Source organism: Scomber scombrus, chromosome 10, assembly GCF_963691925.1.
Source record: "Scomber scombrus chromosome 10, fScoSco1.1, whole genome shotgun sequence".
NCBI lineage: Eukaryota > Metazoa > Chordata > Actinopteri > Scombriformes > Scombridae > Scomber > Scomber scombrus.
In genome coordinates, this window is record NC_084979.1 from 15191674 (window position 1) to 15207325 (window position 15652).

General features: G+C 40.4%; 1 protein-coding gene across 1 annotated transcript; it reads right to left on the reverse strand.

The window, feature by feature from the left end:
- Nucleotides 1-5133: 5133 nt before the first annotated feature.
- On the reverse strand, nucleotides 5134-13619 carry rnd1b (Rho family GTPase 1b). Its single transcript, XM_062427427.1, has 5 exons — nucleotides 13500-13619; nucleotides 12905-12992; nucleotides 5987-6096; nucleotides 5724-5858; nucleotides 5134-5379 (listed from the first exon to the last, which is right to left on the reverse strand). The coding sequence occupies exons 1-5, from the start codon at nucleotides 13617-13619 to the stop codon at nucleotides 5134-5136; spliced, it is 699 nt and encodes a 232-aa protein (XP_062283411.1).
- Nucleotides 13620-15652: the final 2033 nt, after the last annotated feature.

Genomic DNA, 15652 nt, shown 5'->3' on the forward strand with positions numbered 1-15652 from the left:
ACTGTGCCATGATGATGCCACTTCTCCTCAACAGAGCCCTCGAGGTACAAGCCACAGCTGAGTGGGCAATTGAACTCTCTGTGCCTGTCCAGATGTTGGCCTAATTTACTACGACTAGCAGCGTATGTGGCCCATTTACATGTCCTCACACCCAGTGTGTATGCCTGCATGTGCACAATGTCAGTCTCTACCTCAGGTGTTCCAGTGATCACCCCGGTGAGGTCCCATGAATCATCTTTTTTTGGCAGCAGAGTGTTTATAGCAACAAGCAGGAAGAGGTTTGTTGTTGTTGAATTTTGATATGAAGACAGGTCAACATCCAAGTGCATTTTAATGAGAATAGTGCTGCAGGGAAGGTGGAAAACACATTTTTGGTGTTTTGTCTTATTTGTAACAGTTACCAACAATGCCTTATATCCTGATCCTAAAATTTGTTGAAGTAATGATTCCCTGTCTGATCCCAGCCTTTTTATATCACCATGAAATACATCTTTTTTGTTGAAGATGTATATGTACGTTAAAGAATAAGGTGGGAATGTTTTATAATTTTCTTATTGTCAACATATCTCATGTGCAGAGTCAAACCAACAATGAACCTATCCTACGAGTATTGTGTGTGTATTCAAAGCCTGATATAGCTTATTACTCTGTCCCGTCTACCTCCTATTAAAAAATGTTTAATGAGCCACACTGGGTGACATGGGTCCTTCACCATGAGTAGTTTGAGCATATTAGTTTGTCTAGAAATGGCTCCAAAGACTAATAACAGTGATCAAGTTTTCAGTCTCCAGAGAGTAGTTCTGTGTAAGGAAGACACAAGTCATATTCTTTAAGTTATGAATTCAGCACTGATGAAGTCTCATCTCTGACATCAAAACATTTCAATACCTTGTTTTCTCATCATTGAGTGTTTGGGATAGAGCTGACATGTTCACACATTTGACTAGCATGCCCTTAGTAACAGGAGCAACATGTTCTTGTACAAGCTAACAACAACAATAGCGTTCAGTCAACACTTCCTTGCAGATGCCACTCACTGCATAGAGCTGATTAGCACTAGTTATAATCTGTAGCCTTAGAAAAAAAGAGGCAATGTGCGGGCACATGGGCTGCTTGGTCTGTTGGTGCATTTGTCACATTCTGTGGCACCAAGCCAGTTTCAGAGTCTTCTGCAGCTGGCAGCAAACAGATGTGGTGTGTTTGAAGACAGATGAGAGAAGCACTTTCAGAAGAGACAGTGAAACCACAAAGATTTCCAACAACCTGTCAGGATGAATGTGTGCCAAGTGCTATCTTTTTTAGAGATTTATTTTTGGGCATGTTTTGCCTTTTATTTGACAGTAAGTGGCATAGGGGCCAACAGGGAGAAATAGTGGGGAACAACCTGCAGCAAAGGTCCCTTGCCTGAATCAAACCACAGAAGCTGCCACCACGTGGCATGCACATCAACCACTCGGCTACCAAGGCGCTCCTGCCAGGTGCTATCTATCTATCTATCTATCTATCTATCTATCTATCTATCTATCTATCTATCTATCTATCTATCTATCTATCTATCTATCTATCTATCTATCTATCTATCTATCTATCTATCTATCTATCTATCTATCTATCTATCTATCTATCTATCTATCTATATATCTTTTCCATATCATTCTTATTATGCTTTTAATTATTTGTCATTTACTTATCTGACACAACTTTCTTTTCCCTGTCTGTCATTAGTCTGTCTGTCATACTTACTGATCATCATTGACTATGATGTTAGGGTTGAAGTAATAGAAAATGACAGTAATCCCCCATCCATCCTGATTTAAATTTGTCTTCTTTAAAGAGACATGCTCTGCATGCATGCAGTGACATGGAACCTGTTAAAGAAATTATAAGCACTGACAGAGCGGCAGAGATAAGCACCTCATTTACTACAGAGATGATTGAAGTGATACACTGCTTAAGGAATATGTTCATTTCCATTATAACACTTTTTATAATGTGCTGACATTATATAATGACAGGATGGTATGAACTATTTTAGCCGCATTTTCAAAATGTTTAAAGCTTTTGAACAACCTTATGTGATTGTTTGATGAACTCAGTATACCATAATGATGCATAAAATGGGTGTAATTATCTAAATATACAATATGCGCCTTTATATATAAATACATAATTATGGTAATCAAACCACCTGTTATATGGATTCTCAAGCAAATATTTGAATTCTTGTGATAATTTGTGACAACACTGTCATCTATGTATGTATTAAATAATATCCTCACAGAGAATGGATGAGTGGTTTCTAATTTAGTTTGTGTATTTATATTTGATGTGTAATATGCTTTAAATGACAAGAGAACAACAATTCAAGGGTGCCGCACAGGGCAAGCTTTATTTAACACAGCAAAAAACAAAAAACAAAAAGAGAAAAAGAAATCAATTTCCAAAATAGATTTTAAACAAATGTAAATGTTACAAAAAAGGCAAAAATAGCTACCAAATAAATATTCACATCAACAATATTTTCATGTGACATCCTTCTAGATGTCTTACAATGATTATAAAACAAGAGGCGGTATGTACAATCATACAACTTTAATAGGACATGCTTAGGAGATTGACTGCACCATTGTACCACACACTGACTACAACACAAAGGCTGCATATTAACTGACATGGTCCGTGAGCCGCCCATCTATCCCATCTTTAGAAGGGCTAGCGTTAGCTCCCTAACCCCCCGGAAAAAAAACAATATCAAGAAGTGTTTTTCTGAACAAGCCTGACAATAAACGTGTAACTGACGCTGTTATAATGGATGCAGGGATGTCTGCTTGTGAGCCAACCCTCTCTGTCCACACAAGAACCTACGCTGAATTGTTGCTAGGCAATGCCGAGGAATTTTGTGTGTGACCATGAACTGGAAGCCTTTGTGCAAATCACCACTTTAATTTCCTCCGACTTCCAGGGGCAATCCAAATTAGCCATCTCAGGGAGATATTTCCAAAACAAAACTGGGACTCACATCATGCTATTAAATACCAAAAAAATAAACAAAAACTTAATGCACATCAACGCAAAAAACAATGGAAAAATATCTTTCTTTGGACAGGGCCAGCCTGTGCATTTTGATTACTTGTTTTCCTTAGTCCCACATTATTTCCCTTTTTTTCCCACGTACTAGCCCTTTTTGCAATATGATTGTTTGACTTTTGAAGGTTTCCTAGTAGATTCCCAATGTTAAAAGTATACACTGCACTGTCAGTTCACACAAGCAATTTATTATTCAAATGTACTGACTCAATAATTTTTATTAAGATAATATAAAATTGACAGCAAAGTTTACCTCAAAGAGCTCCATTCCCTAATTCCCAGCATTTTCTGATCTAAGTCACAGCTCAACATTATCATTGGTTATTTTATGTTATTTTATACCAGTGGAGGAGGGGCAAACACATCAGCAGCCTCATTGTACAGCAGTGATGGTTTCAGTCCATAACTTGGATGTCCATGGAGTGTTATAGCATGACAGTAATCACAAAGCTGCGTCTTTATTGCCACACGGGTTACCTTGCATCACAAGCACTTAAATCATTATTGCTTTATGGTTAGAAGCACAGAGATCGATGCTGCACACACACATAACCATGAAGCTAAAGATTTAAGCTCAGGAAAAGGGTCCATTTTTTGCGGCATAGTCATTGTAACCTACAGTAAGTGCTGCTTATTGGAGTGTGCGACACAAAATCTTGGAAGAGTAAAGTCAGGTTGGGAGTGCTACATTGGATTGTTGCAAATGAGAGAAATCCACAGGCATATTACAATAGTGAAAAAATCTCCATGACGTCTGGGAACATGATATGAAAGGCATTTTTCAAAACTGCATAATACCATTTGAGAATTGTTGAAAAACTGTCAACAATGCAATGCTACAAATCTTTTCCAAGTAATATTTGAAACTTCAAACCAGAGTTTCCCATTAGCAGTCAGCCTGACTTAGGTAGGCGTTATCCCATGTCTTTAAATATGCCTCATAACACTTTGACTGGCAACAATAACCAGCCACAGTCTCATAAATATTACTCAGCGGCTCTGCATTTGTGTTTATGCTCCTGGTCACAACAAAAGCATCTTTATTAAAATGTGTCTGCCCCATCACCAAAATAGTAAGTTAAAATAGGTTGTGACAGCAGCGACACCAGAAGCTCAACTAAACTTCCTTTTATTTATTTGTTTTATTTGTTTATTTGTGTGTGTGTGTGTGTGTGTGTGTGTGTGTGTGTGTGTGTGTGTGTGTGTGTGTGTGTGTGTGTGTGTGTGTGTGTGTCCTCATTTCCGCAGTCATTTTGCACACACACAGCCTCCTCTGCCTCCTTCACTTAGTCCATTGAAAGCCTGTGGAGCAGACCTGTCCAGAGCTACATAACCATGCATCAATCTATGCAGGTTGATACAGTCTAGACTGCTGTCTACACTCATAGCTCATATTCCTGCTCTCATCACCACTGAGATTATGAGAACACCTCTCTATGTAATAGCTCTTACTGCGGTTTGTCCCACTACTTACTCTACATCGCTGTGCTCTCACAGGCCTAAATGGAGACACCAGCAACAAGCTATTTCACACCTCACACACCTTACTAAGAGGGATGTACAGGATTTTGCTAATTCCTGACGGTTTCATGCTAGATTTATTTTTGTATTTAGAAAAATATCCATTGAGTTGTCTGAGAGGCATTTACATCACAAGATTAAACGTTACACGTTGCACATTTCCAATTTGGACAAAATCAACATGTGCCTAAAGATAGTAAAATCAGACAGATGTAACACCATTGTAGTTGCATACTGTTTACAGGTGAAAAAATGATAGCTTGATGATAAAACCTTGACTGATATTGTTTGTTGGAAAGCAAGATGAACAGTCGTGGAAAAAGATGAATGTGCGCTAAAAGGTTCAGGAGAAAGTGGACAGCGAGGTGTCCACCTCTTCTGAGGGGTGTTTGGTTTCTGGGGGGGTGAGGGAAGGATTCAGCAGGAAGCCCTGATCAAACCATCGTGCCCACCCCCCCTTCCCCGAGACCAAAGAGGCAGGGGCTTGGGGTCGCATGTGAGGACTGTAACCCAAGAGGTGTCCACTCACATGACCGAGCAGCTCTTGGTCTTCTCCTTCTTGAAGGTGGTGGAGAGCAAATCTGACTTGCTGGGCAGGTGGAGAAGTCTTTTAGAGAGGCGGCGAGTGGGGCTGGGCTTCGGGAGAGGCTGCAACTTGTTGATGCAGGCCATGGCTGCGGTGCGGAACACACTGTGGATGCTTTTCTCTGAGGTGAATGCTGAACACTCCAGGTAGGCCTCTGCACCCAGCTGCTTGGCCATTGCAGAACCCTTGAAAAAAATTATGTGATGAAGGGTACCGTTCATAACTTCCTTTAATAAAATATTCTTGTTTGTGTGAGCTGGTGTGTGGTCAGGGGAAAGAAACGCCTTTACAGGCTCATAAAATTAAATAAAGAATGAGGGATGCTATCATTGACTTCTGGGTAACAACAGGTGACTCCTTATGTTCTTGACCCCATTTTCATCATAAAACAGATAAAATAGGGATGACCAAATTACTGATATTTATAGTTTACCACTGCAATCACAATGCAGGATTCTCATTATGTTTGTTCTCGTTTTTAATTCTTCATTGACTATATTCCTGGAAAAACTACAAAGTGTTGTCTCACCTGTTCATAGGTGATGGGAGTCTGTTTCTGATTGGACAGCTCCATCAGTGTGCAGACATCTGTGCGCAGATCGGTCTTACAGCCAATGAGCAGGATGCGTGTGCTCGGACAGAAATCCAGAATCTCAGTTTTCCACTGTGGACAAAAAAAGACACTGTTGTAGTATGCTTACACAACAGCAAGCTCAATTTGAAGAAATTGCTGGTATTAGGTGGGTTAGAAAAGAGAATTATGACTGTAAAGTTAAGTACTGAAATTATTACCTTTTTCAAACTGCTGTCCACAGTGTCTGGACGGCTGATGTCAAAACACAGCAAAACTGCATCTGAGTCACTGTAGCACAGGGGCCTCACATTATCATAGTATGGAGAGCCTTGGAGGACAGAAACAAGAGAGTCATTAATGTGGATAGAATACAAGAAAACCATATACTGGCACCTCAGATTTATCCCATAAATTTCAGATGCTTACAAACTTCAAGTTTCCTCTCCTCTCCTCATTTTCAGAGGAATCTTGCCCCTAACCCTAACCACCAATATGAAATACTGTACATCCTACACATGTTCCTGTGTTAGCATATATAAAGCCACACCATGCCATTGTACTTTGTTAATAGAGAAATAGTACAGGTTTAAGATTAATTTTAAATCTGTTTGAAAGTAAGTGACAATGTTACATGTGGGTTGGTGAGACTTTTTGAAATTAAGTGTCCTTTACAATTATACATTGTACATTTAAAGGTTATTTTTGTTGGTTTATGGTTATGTATTTATATGGTTCTAATTTAAGTTTTCTGTCGATAGTCATGGCCCGCTGCTGTATTTTTTTGTGTGGTTTTCCTTTTAAACCATTTTGTGTTAGAAATTGCAACAAACTGTGAAAGCACATGAGCTGTTCTCTAAAAAGACTCAGTAGCTTACACACACTGTTAAAATGACCTGTTGCAAATGTGGTCAACAATAAAATTAAAGCTACAAGAACCATTTAAGTAATTGTGTCCTGTGTGGCATCTAATTCCACAGGCTAAAATAGCATTGTATGTATGTGATTTGAGCTAAAGATACATTTATTTGAAGTGGAGATTGTTTCAGGAATCGATTTCTGTGACAACAGGCATTTGGTCAAAGGAAAAAGGGTGATAAAGCAGCAGAGCGGCAGAGGCAGAGCAGGAGAATACAGCTGCAGGGATTATGTGAAATCGGTATCACTTCTCCTGCTGAGCTTCACTTTGCTGTCCCTGAAACTGCTCCTTTCCCTGCTCCTATATCCTCTGCTGGCATTTCAGAGGGAGAGAAGATGACAATCGAGCTCTAAATCCTCATTGATCTTCTCTTGCAGTAGATTACGCAAGTGGAACGGTAGGGCTTGGGGCAGGCAGACGCTCCCACTCATGCTCAGAATCCTTAAGTAAGCCACCCACCCCCCCAAAAATCCTCCGCTCGCCACGCAATACCTCCAGTCCCTCTGTTACCACAGCAACAGCATTGGAATCCACCATCGACATCAGGCATTCCTCCTACCTCTCCATAAAGGCTCGCCTTAACTGCCAATCAATCATTTTACACCACAAACTGCCCGCCCACCCACTGTTGGGGACATTCCTTCATTCTGCAGCAGAGTTGGGAACCAAAGACAATTATCCATCACACAAAGACACACAAAGAAAGACACACACACACACACACACACACACACAGACACACACACACACACACACACCAGCACCACACCTAATGACACACATACACTCGCTATTTGCTATTTAAATTTGGAAGCAGCCAGAGGTGAACCCAATCTACAATGAGATGAAACAGAAGAGGAGCAGCTCAATGGGATTAACATGTTTACTTTAGGCTCCACGTGAATCCCAAAAGGGGTTCAGTCTTCCCCTTATAGCTACTGATAACAAAAGCAGTCTGTGTAATCACTCATTAGATATTACACAACAGCCCTAATTGATTTACAGCGTAGAAAACAATGCATGAGAAGAATACATATGAAAAAGCACACACAACACGGATGTGTGCATATGGATCAGTTTCATGAATACTTAATGATTTTTCACATTATCAAAGGGTAAAACCGAATTTGCCAGATGCCGAGCGCTGTGAGTAGAATAATGACAATCTGTGATGAAATTCCTCAGGGCTCAATGTCCTGAAGAAAGTAAACATTGCTGCAGAGGAACAAAGGGACACGCTGTATGTTGTGTGATAACTCTGTTTCTGCGCCTTTGGATAGAAAAATGACTTTGTTCTGCTCTTAATTAGTCAAATTAACGAAAACATCCTGATTAAATGATTTACAGCAACTGTATTTTTCCAAAGAGGACAGACACCAGTGCCTTAAGAATGCTAATGACTTTATTGCCATAACACATTTTACACCTAGAACTAGAGTAGAAAAGCCACGCTCATCTGCGAGACAACTTGGCTCACTGTGAAAATTGACACACATTGAAATGAAAACAATTAGCACCACTGGGATGATGAGTCTGTGTGTATTGTGACTCTGAAGTATCTAGGAGAGTCAGAGGCAGGGCACTCTGTAAATGTTCTCAATCTCCTGCAAGGGGGGGATCACACGGCCGGGAACCTGGGTGTGATTCTGCATTAAATGGCCACTGATCTAAATACAGCAATCAATAGAAAGCTGTGCAGGGGGTCCAAGAGCCTTTGCAATTAAAGCTGACAAATTAGCTACCCTGCCAAGTGGGATTGGAGATAGAGGGGGATGTCTTGGATGTATCTTTTGTTACTCAACCATCCACAGAAATTGATTTTATCTTCTATTTTGGACAAAGGATGCAGGATTCAGAAGGCCTGTATCCCATCTTTTCAGGAAATATATTTTAAAAATGAAATGAGGGAGTAAATATTAGGATTTGAAGCTCCACAGCATGCTGCATGGGTACAGTAGCAGCACTCTTCCGACACTCCAGGACCCAGTTTCTAATCCTGGAAGAAATAGCTGTTTCTATTGTGGCAAGAAAAAGCCAGGAGGAAGAGAGGAGGGAAAGCAGGAGTGTATCCTACTGAGGCAGATCACAAAGAGCCCTCCTATGCCATTAATCCTTCACCCCCTGCAGTCTGATATCACAGAGAACCAGCCTCTGTCGCTTTCCCTCCTTTCCCTCCTTCTCTCCATTGCAACAACCCGGAGAATGGCTTGGGTAGACAGATCAATGCACATGTAGCGCAGCTAAGCATGGCCCAAATGTTTCCTTTCTTCCTTGTTCTCAACAGCATGCCTCCACAACAGATGGAGAGTTTCTGAGGCATGAAACACGGAGAGTGAGCCCGGCTAACCGGGGAATGGAAGGAAAAGAAAAGAGCATACCCAAATTCCTGCGGCTGAGCTAAACTCCATTCGGCTTGATGGTGTGGTGCCCAGAGCTAAGTGTCGAGGTGGAAATTGGGCCAGAGTGGAAGTAGGCTTCACAGGCCGAGGCGGCGGGCCTTGAGCATGCAGGTGGGGGAGGGGAGGAGGGGATCTGCTTTTGTGTGTGTGTGTGTGTGTGTGTGTGTGTGTGTGTGTGTGTGTGTGTGTGTGTGTGTGTGTGTGTGTGTGTGTGTTTGTGTGTGTATGAGTAAGTGTATTTTTGTGCATGTGTGCTAAATCAACTGAGTGACATAGCTAGTCTCCATCATTAGCACACTCCTCTCCGACAGTGAGAATGCAGGGGTCAGACAGATTAATGATCCAGTGATGGGATGACTCACAGATTTGGGGATGAGAGCAGCTCTGCCCCTCCACCCACACTCAGTCAGCTGGGATCTGTGGTGGTGGTGCTGCTGCAGCCGATAACTACAGACTACACAGCCCTAGCCACAATACACACTACATTGCTTCAGACAGTTGTTCCTTGGTTTCACATGCCAAAGCCAGTCAGACTCACTGCTAAAGCCCCCTGCAGGGACAGAGAGGACAGCTCTTTGTTCCTGAGCATCACCATGACTGAACTATTAACAAGCTTACTTTGTAACTTGACACTGTCAAAGCTGATCGCACTCTGGATTTTGAAGTTGAGTCAAACAACACGTGGTTTAAAAATTTCAGAAAGTCAGAGTCAAAGGTAAAAATACAATAAACATTAAATTCTAGTAGATCACTGAGCCCGCTGGATTAAATTAATCAAGACTAGTACTTTAAAATGATGTATGCTTAACAACTAGACTAGTGTTGAAACAATTAGTCAATTAAGTGATTTAGTCAAGACAGAATTATTCATTGCCATTTTGACAAACGATAAATAATTTATAGCCAATCATAAGAGAAAAGAGCCAACCATGTCCTGGTTCCAGCTACTTTTCTCTTATTATATCTTTGTAAACAAATATCTCAAGCAATTTAACGATTTGAATTAAGAGATCAAACCTAAATATTTACAAGCAGTATACAAAAAAGTAATAATAATGCTTTAAAAGATACTATAATGCAGTTGTAAGCAAATATGTACATTTATGAATGGATTTATCAACAACTATACATTCGTAACTGGATTAGGGCTGAAATTAATGATTGATTCATGATCAATTAATCTGCCGAATATTTTCTCATTTAATTGATTCATCATTTGTTCCATAAATCTCAGAAAACAAACATTTATTTCCAAGAGGCAGAGTTGACATCTTTAAATGTCTTATTTTATCCAACCAATGGTCCAAAACCCAAATATACACAGCTTACTTTAAATTATGACAAAGGGAAGCATTAAATCATCACATTTGAGAAGCAGAAAGATTTGTTTGACTAAAACATTTACCTGATCATCAACATAGTAATTCAGATGCTGCTAAATAAACAAACAATGAATTATATAATACAGCAAAATCCAGCTCTAATAATATTAAATATGTCATATGATGAGTTATAATTGTTGACAAATACTCTCAATGAATAACTATTTAAGATGCCCTTATATCTGCTTTTAACTACAATATAGTGTGCTAAACCATTTGTTAAATGTTTATATACTGATTAGAAATGCTAAATAGGGGTATTTTAAGTAATGTTAAGTTATCATGAATAAAATTGAACGAATAATCAAAATGAAAATAATCATTAGAGCCCTAAAGAATAGACTGAAATGCAGAAACGCTGAGTGTCCATTAGAAATTACTGATATGCAGTCATTAACAACATTAACAATGTTATTGTCTATTAACTGTCCCCCTCTTTTACAATTATACATATTGTTTCAAAAGGCTTAAATGGATTTGGGGTTCATTCAGAATCAATCTCACTTATGTATCATGCAAGAAACAATAATGTATACAGCACCCTCTAAAACTCCAAGCCTTTATCAGCAAGACCGTTCAACCTGAAATAAATTACTCACACAATAACAAGATACATTATTTACTATTCATGAGTTACAGCCACTGGACGGTGTTCCCCTCCCCTCTCTCCCCTTGCATGTCCGATTGGGCCATACAGGCTGATTAAAGCCAGAGGATTGATTTTGGTCTGTAAATCCATGGCAGGGCTGGAAGAAGGAGCTGCCTGCCATGTGAAGCCGGTGATGAGGTCAGTTGGATCAATGAAGGGGAGTCGAAATAATGAGGAGACACTGTCGGTGTGGCGGGGCCGCAGCGGCACAACTCCACGCAATTAGAGCAAATTACAGTAAGAAGACGAAACTGTATTGTGTGATCAACAAATAGCTTAGAAGCCTGAGTCATCTATAAGCGAAATGAGGAGGAGGAGGGGGTGACATAAGTTCTCCTGTCAGAGAGAAAAGAGACTGAAAAGTATTTAAATAAATCCTATAAGCCTATTATATACTGTATCATATTTTGTACTGTACTAGAGTATGTGTTTATTACTTGTGTGTATTGTTCCTCGTGTTAAGGGATGACAGATGCAAGTTAGCCAAAAACTAAGGAGTGCAATTTTAGATGGTGCACTGTTAACAAGGGTGCGACTAAATAGGGGGTTAACAGGGGGAAGGATTGAGTTAAAAAAAAACAAGCAGGAAGAAGTGAAAACGGGAATGGAAGTCAAAGAGTAAAAGCTGCATATTGTTAAAGTGAAAGCACAAAAAGAAAGGAGAAGAGTGAAGGAAGGAAGAAAGAAAGAAAAAAAGAAAGAAATCGTCGCAAGCTCTTTGGGTCAGTCAGAAGGGGTGGCCCAGTGGTCCTATTCAGAGTCTTAATCCCCTGCATCATGCTGTTTGAGTGGGTGACCCAGCGCAGCATATGGAGGAGAATGCAGGTCACCAGAGTTCCTGAGCTGCCTCATGTCTGTGTGCTCCAGAAAACCTTCCTGCCCGATAGGACGTCTCCCTGTACACCCATCATTCCCCGGCACCAGGCCCACTCCTGCTAGCCAGACCAAAGGTCCACAGTCTGGGATTAAAAAGCAGGATTTGGTCTGGGGAGGGAATTAAAGTCACTACTTTCCTATTACCGCTTTTGGATAAGGGGGCAGGGAGGGTATGAGAAAGGAGTAAATACTGCATCCTCTCATAAAAGTGTACAAGTGGGTCTGTTACGTAAAGGATTTGTTTGTACAGACATGCAGGTTTCTCAGCTATGTCGACCCAGTGTGAAGCCACATCCAGCACGAGTGTGGACAGGAACGTGAGCTGCATAGAGAAACCATTGTGCAGTGGGCATGAAGGGAATCAAACAGGTGCTGTAGACCCGTGTTCACAGTATCCAGGTCAACACACTAAACAGCAGATCCCCGAGGAGATCCACTCTGACACATTGACCCTGTTTTTCACGCTTAGTGTAAATTAACATATGTAGCACAAAGTCAGCAAAGAAAAACAAGTTAAGTGGAATAATCACTGTCTCTCTGCCAGTGAAACGCATTAGGTACAGGAATACTGGGGTGGAGGCACTTGTAGATCTGTCAGTCCCTGCCACATGCAAAGATGCATCAGGTGATAGAAGAGAAAATCTAGAGACTCTGCAGTTCAACAAGTGCACACAAAGAAGCCATAAGAATTTATGTAATCAAACACCACTTCCATTATATTTCCTTTCCTCTAATAAGGACAGACAATGCTCCCAAAAAAGGGAAACCTAGAGAACAAATTCAAAGGCGCAGCTCTCCTTTCAGCACATGCTCATTTTATTCACAGCGCACTGCCTAATATCCCAGTCTCCCTCAATGATGCAGGTAGGATGGCAGGCCATGATAGGCCAAACAGAGGAAAGGTGATCAGTTACCTGAAGTGTCCCACAGACTGAGCTCCACTCGCTGCTCCTCCAGCTCCAGACAGGCTGTGTAGTTTTCAAACACCGTGGGCACGTAGGTCTGGGAAACAATTAGCAGCATGGTGCCATTAGTGGGGAGGTGTCAGTCAGTCAGTCAGTTAGCTACAGGTAATGGAATGTATCTACATAATTGTTGCAACACAAAAACCTGCACTGAATCAAATAATGAGCTAAATGAAAATCTTAAATTTGGAGGACATTCGGATCAATCACTTGAATCACAGCAGCTGCAGGAAATATTCAGTGCAGGCTAATAAATACTTAAAATGCACAGATAACACATTTATACTGATCATGCTGTAAAAAAGTTTATGCGATTTAGTTTTTTTAATAATACGGTAAATATAAACCAAAAGGACGTTTATTTATTTTTATTTTTTTTAAATGCGCATTAAACTGTCTGCAACAGACGCACCGATTATTTTCCCCTGCCACATTCAGTTATTTTCTGAGAAGTTAACACTCATTATCAACAAAATACAAAACTGCATCATGTGCATAGATGTTGATTTCATTTCTCAAGCACGTGAGCCACATTAAAGCATACCTCTGGGTAACAGTCCTTCGCCAGGACTTGCAACATCGCCGTTTTTCCGCATTGAACGTCTCCCACAAGAACCAGTTTACATCTCACCACCATTGGCTGTGTATTTCTCCTTTCCTTCATGGTGTTAATAAAACTCCAGTTCTTTAGCAGAAAAATTAAAAAAAACCCAGAAGGAACAAACAGAGGAACAAACCCAGAAATTGTCCCTGTATCTTCGTGCGTCCCGATGTTTCGCTTGCGGAGGATGCCCGCAGTTGATCTGATTGAATTTGCCACTGCGGCTCTTTATACAGGCGCACAGCAGCCAATAGGAGCTCGCCATTCCACAGGCTCCCTAACATCCCTTTGCTGCACTCAGTGATGCTCTCACAGAGCAAAAACAAGTTATTTTGTCTATGATGACGTTGTGCTGCCTTAAAAACTGGATTTTTAAATATGCTGTTCAGATAACTGTTAGATACTAAGACGAGTTTATTAGATATACTTATTTGTATGTTTTCTTGTAAGATAAACCAACCCCATCATCATGAACAAATAGTAATATCAGGATTCATGAAATGGAGCAGCCAGCAATCAGACTGCAGACTTCTGTTTTGTCACCTGTGTGTCTTGTCACTTGGCCTGCTGCAAATTGATTGATTAGATTGACTCGACTATCTGGATCAATAGCATACCACTGGCTGAAGACAATGGGACTGATAGACCAATCCACAGTGGAATAATGAGTTTACTTTAAACTGCACTACAGAGTTGATTTTATCCAAACAACTTTGCTCCTTCTGTTTGAAAATGATCCACCATCTTCAACAACTGCTCATGAATTCCTGGTCGCAGATTTAGAAGGTTCAACAATGTATGTGGCGGGTGATATATGACTGGAATGAGACAAATTAGCACTGAAACTCTGATTTATTGCTGGAGGTTATTCATTCTACTTACTTATTTATACTTAAATCTAATATTTCTAACTGGTTATAGTTGCTCAAAACCACCCACAATCACAGACAGATAAGATTTAAAGAGTGTCTGAGTGAATGTGTTTTGATCAAAGGGCACACTGACCTGTGTCAGTGTGCTGTTCAGTGTAGTACCACAATGTTTACATGCAGCGGGTTGGTGTGAGGCCCCCTGATAGGTGTCCAGCTATCGGCTGGCTACAGGGTCAAGTCAGAGGTCTTTCCTCTCACTTGTGCTGGCCAAACCCCTGGAGACACACACTGACTTTCACACCCTGAAGGTTATTAGTGTATGGAAACAGCATCTTATTGTTAGAAGAAGAAGATTTAAAAGATAAAATTCAATTAACCATCCTCCCTGGTGTCTGGCAGTCTACGTGCAAATTTACTTATATTTGCCTATCAGAGCTCCTCACACTTTGTTGCCCCAGCGGGTCAAAGCAATTTGATTTTGTTCACAAACAGCCTGTATCATTAATCCTTCATGCTGGGACTTATCTTGTCTGCATGTTACAGCCCGATATGTCTTGTCATCATACAGCTCTGATTGTGGGGGTTATTGTGTCTGCATACCATGGAGAAAATATCTTTTGTATTGTTCTTTGCATGTCATTACCATCATTAACAAAAACAACATCTGACCAAGTGCACTTTGAGGCTTTATTCATTGAATGCTTCTCTGTCATTGGAGCAAGCTATGATTTTATGCCAGTCTTGTGGGAAGGGGAACTTTGTTGCAAAACAATTTTATGATTCTAAAAATGTGGTAAATTCCCCCAGATTCAGGGCATTTTAGAATATATTCAAACTCTTTTTCTGTTATTTACCTGTTCTCTGTGCAAGTATGTCATGTTTTCAGGACTTTATCCACATTTTATTTGTTTTATTCTACACTTTTAATCATTTTTCTGTGTTTCTCACTATCATTTCTGTGGGGTTATTTTACCGTAATGCTCAGTCAACATTTGTTGTTTTTATGTGCTCTATGAATAACTTATATTCGTATTTGACTTTCTATTTATCGCCAATGCACGCCATATAGGAAGACAGAAACAGCCTGGATGAAAAGTTGCAGACTATCAACTTTCTCAAACCCTTATAAAGTAACTGCAATGCATACATATAAATGCTTACTGTATGTATTTGAGCACTCCTTTTATGGGACAGAGGGAGAGAGACAGGTGGCTGTGACTAATC

Coding starts and splice junctions, on each gene's coding strand:
- rnd1b (XM_062427427.1), bottom strand. CDS start 13,619: ATGAAGGAAAGGAGAAATACACAGCCAATGGTGGTGAGATGTAAACTG. Junction 12,993..13,499: donor CGAAGGACTGTTACCCAGAG/GTATGCTTTAAT, acceptor ATTGTTTCCCAG/ACCTACGTGCCCACGGTGTT. Junction 5,380..5,723: donor CTCCCATCACCTATGAACAG/GTGAGACAACAC, acceptor ATTTTTTTCAAG/GGTTCTGCAATGGCCAAGCA.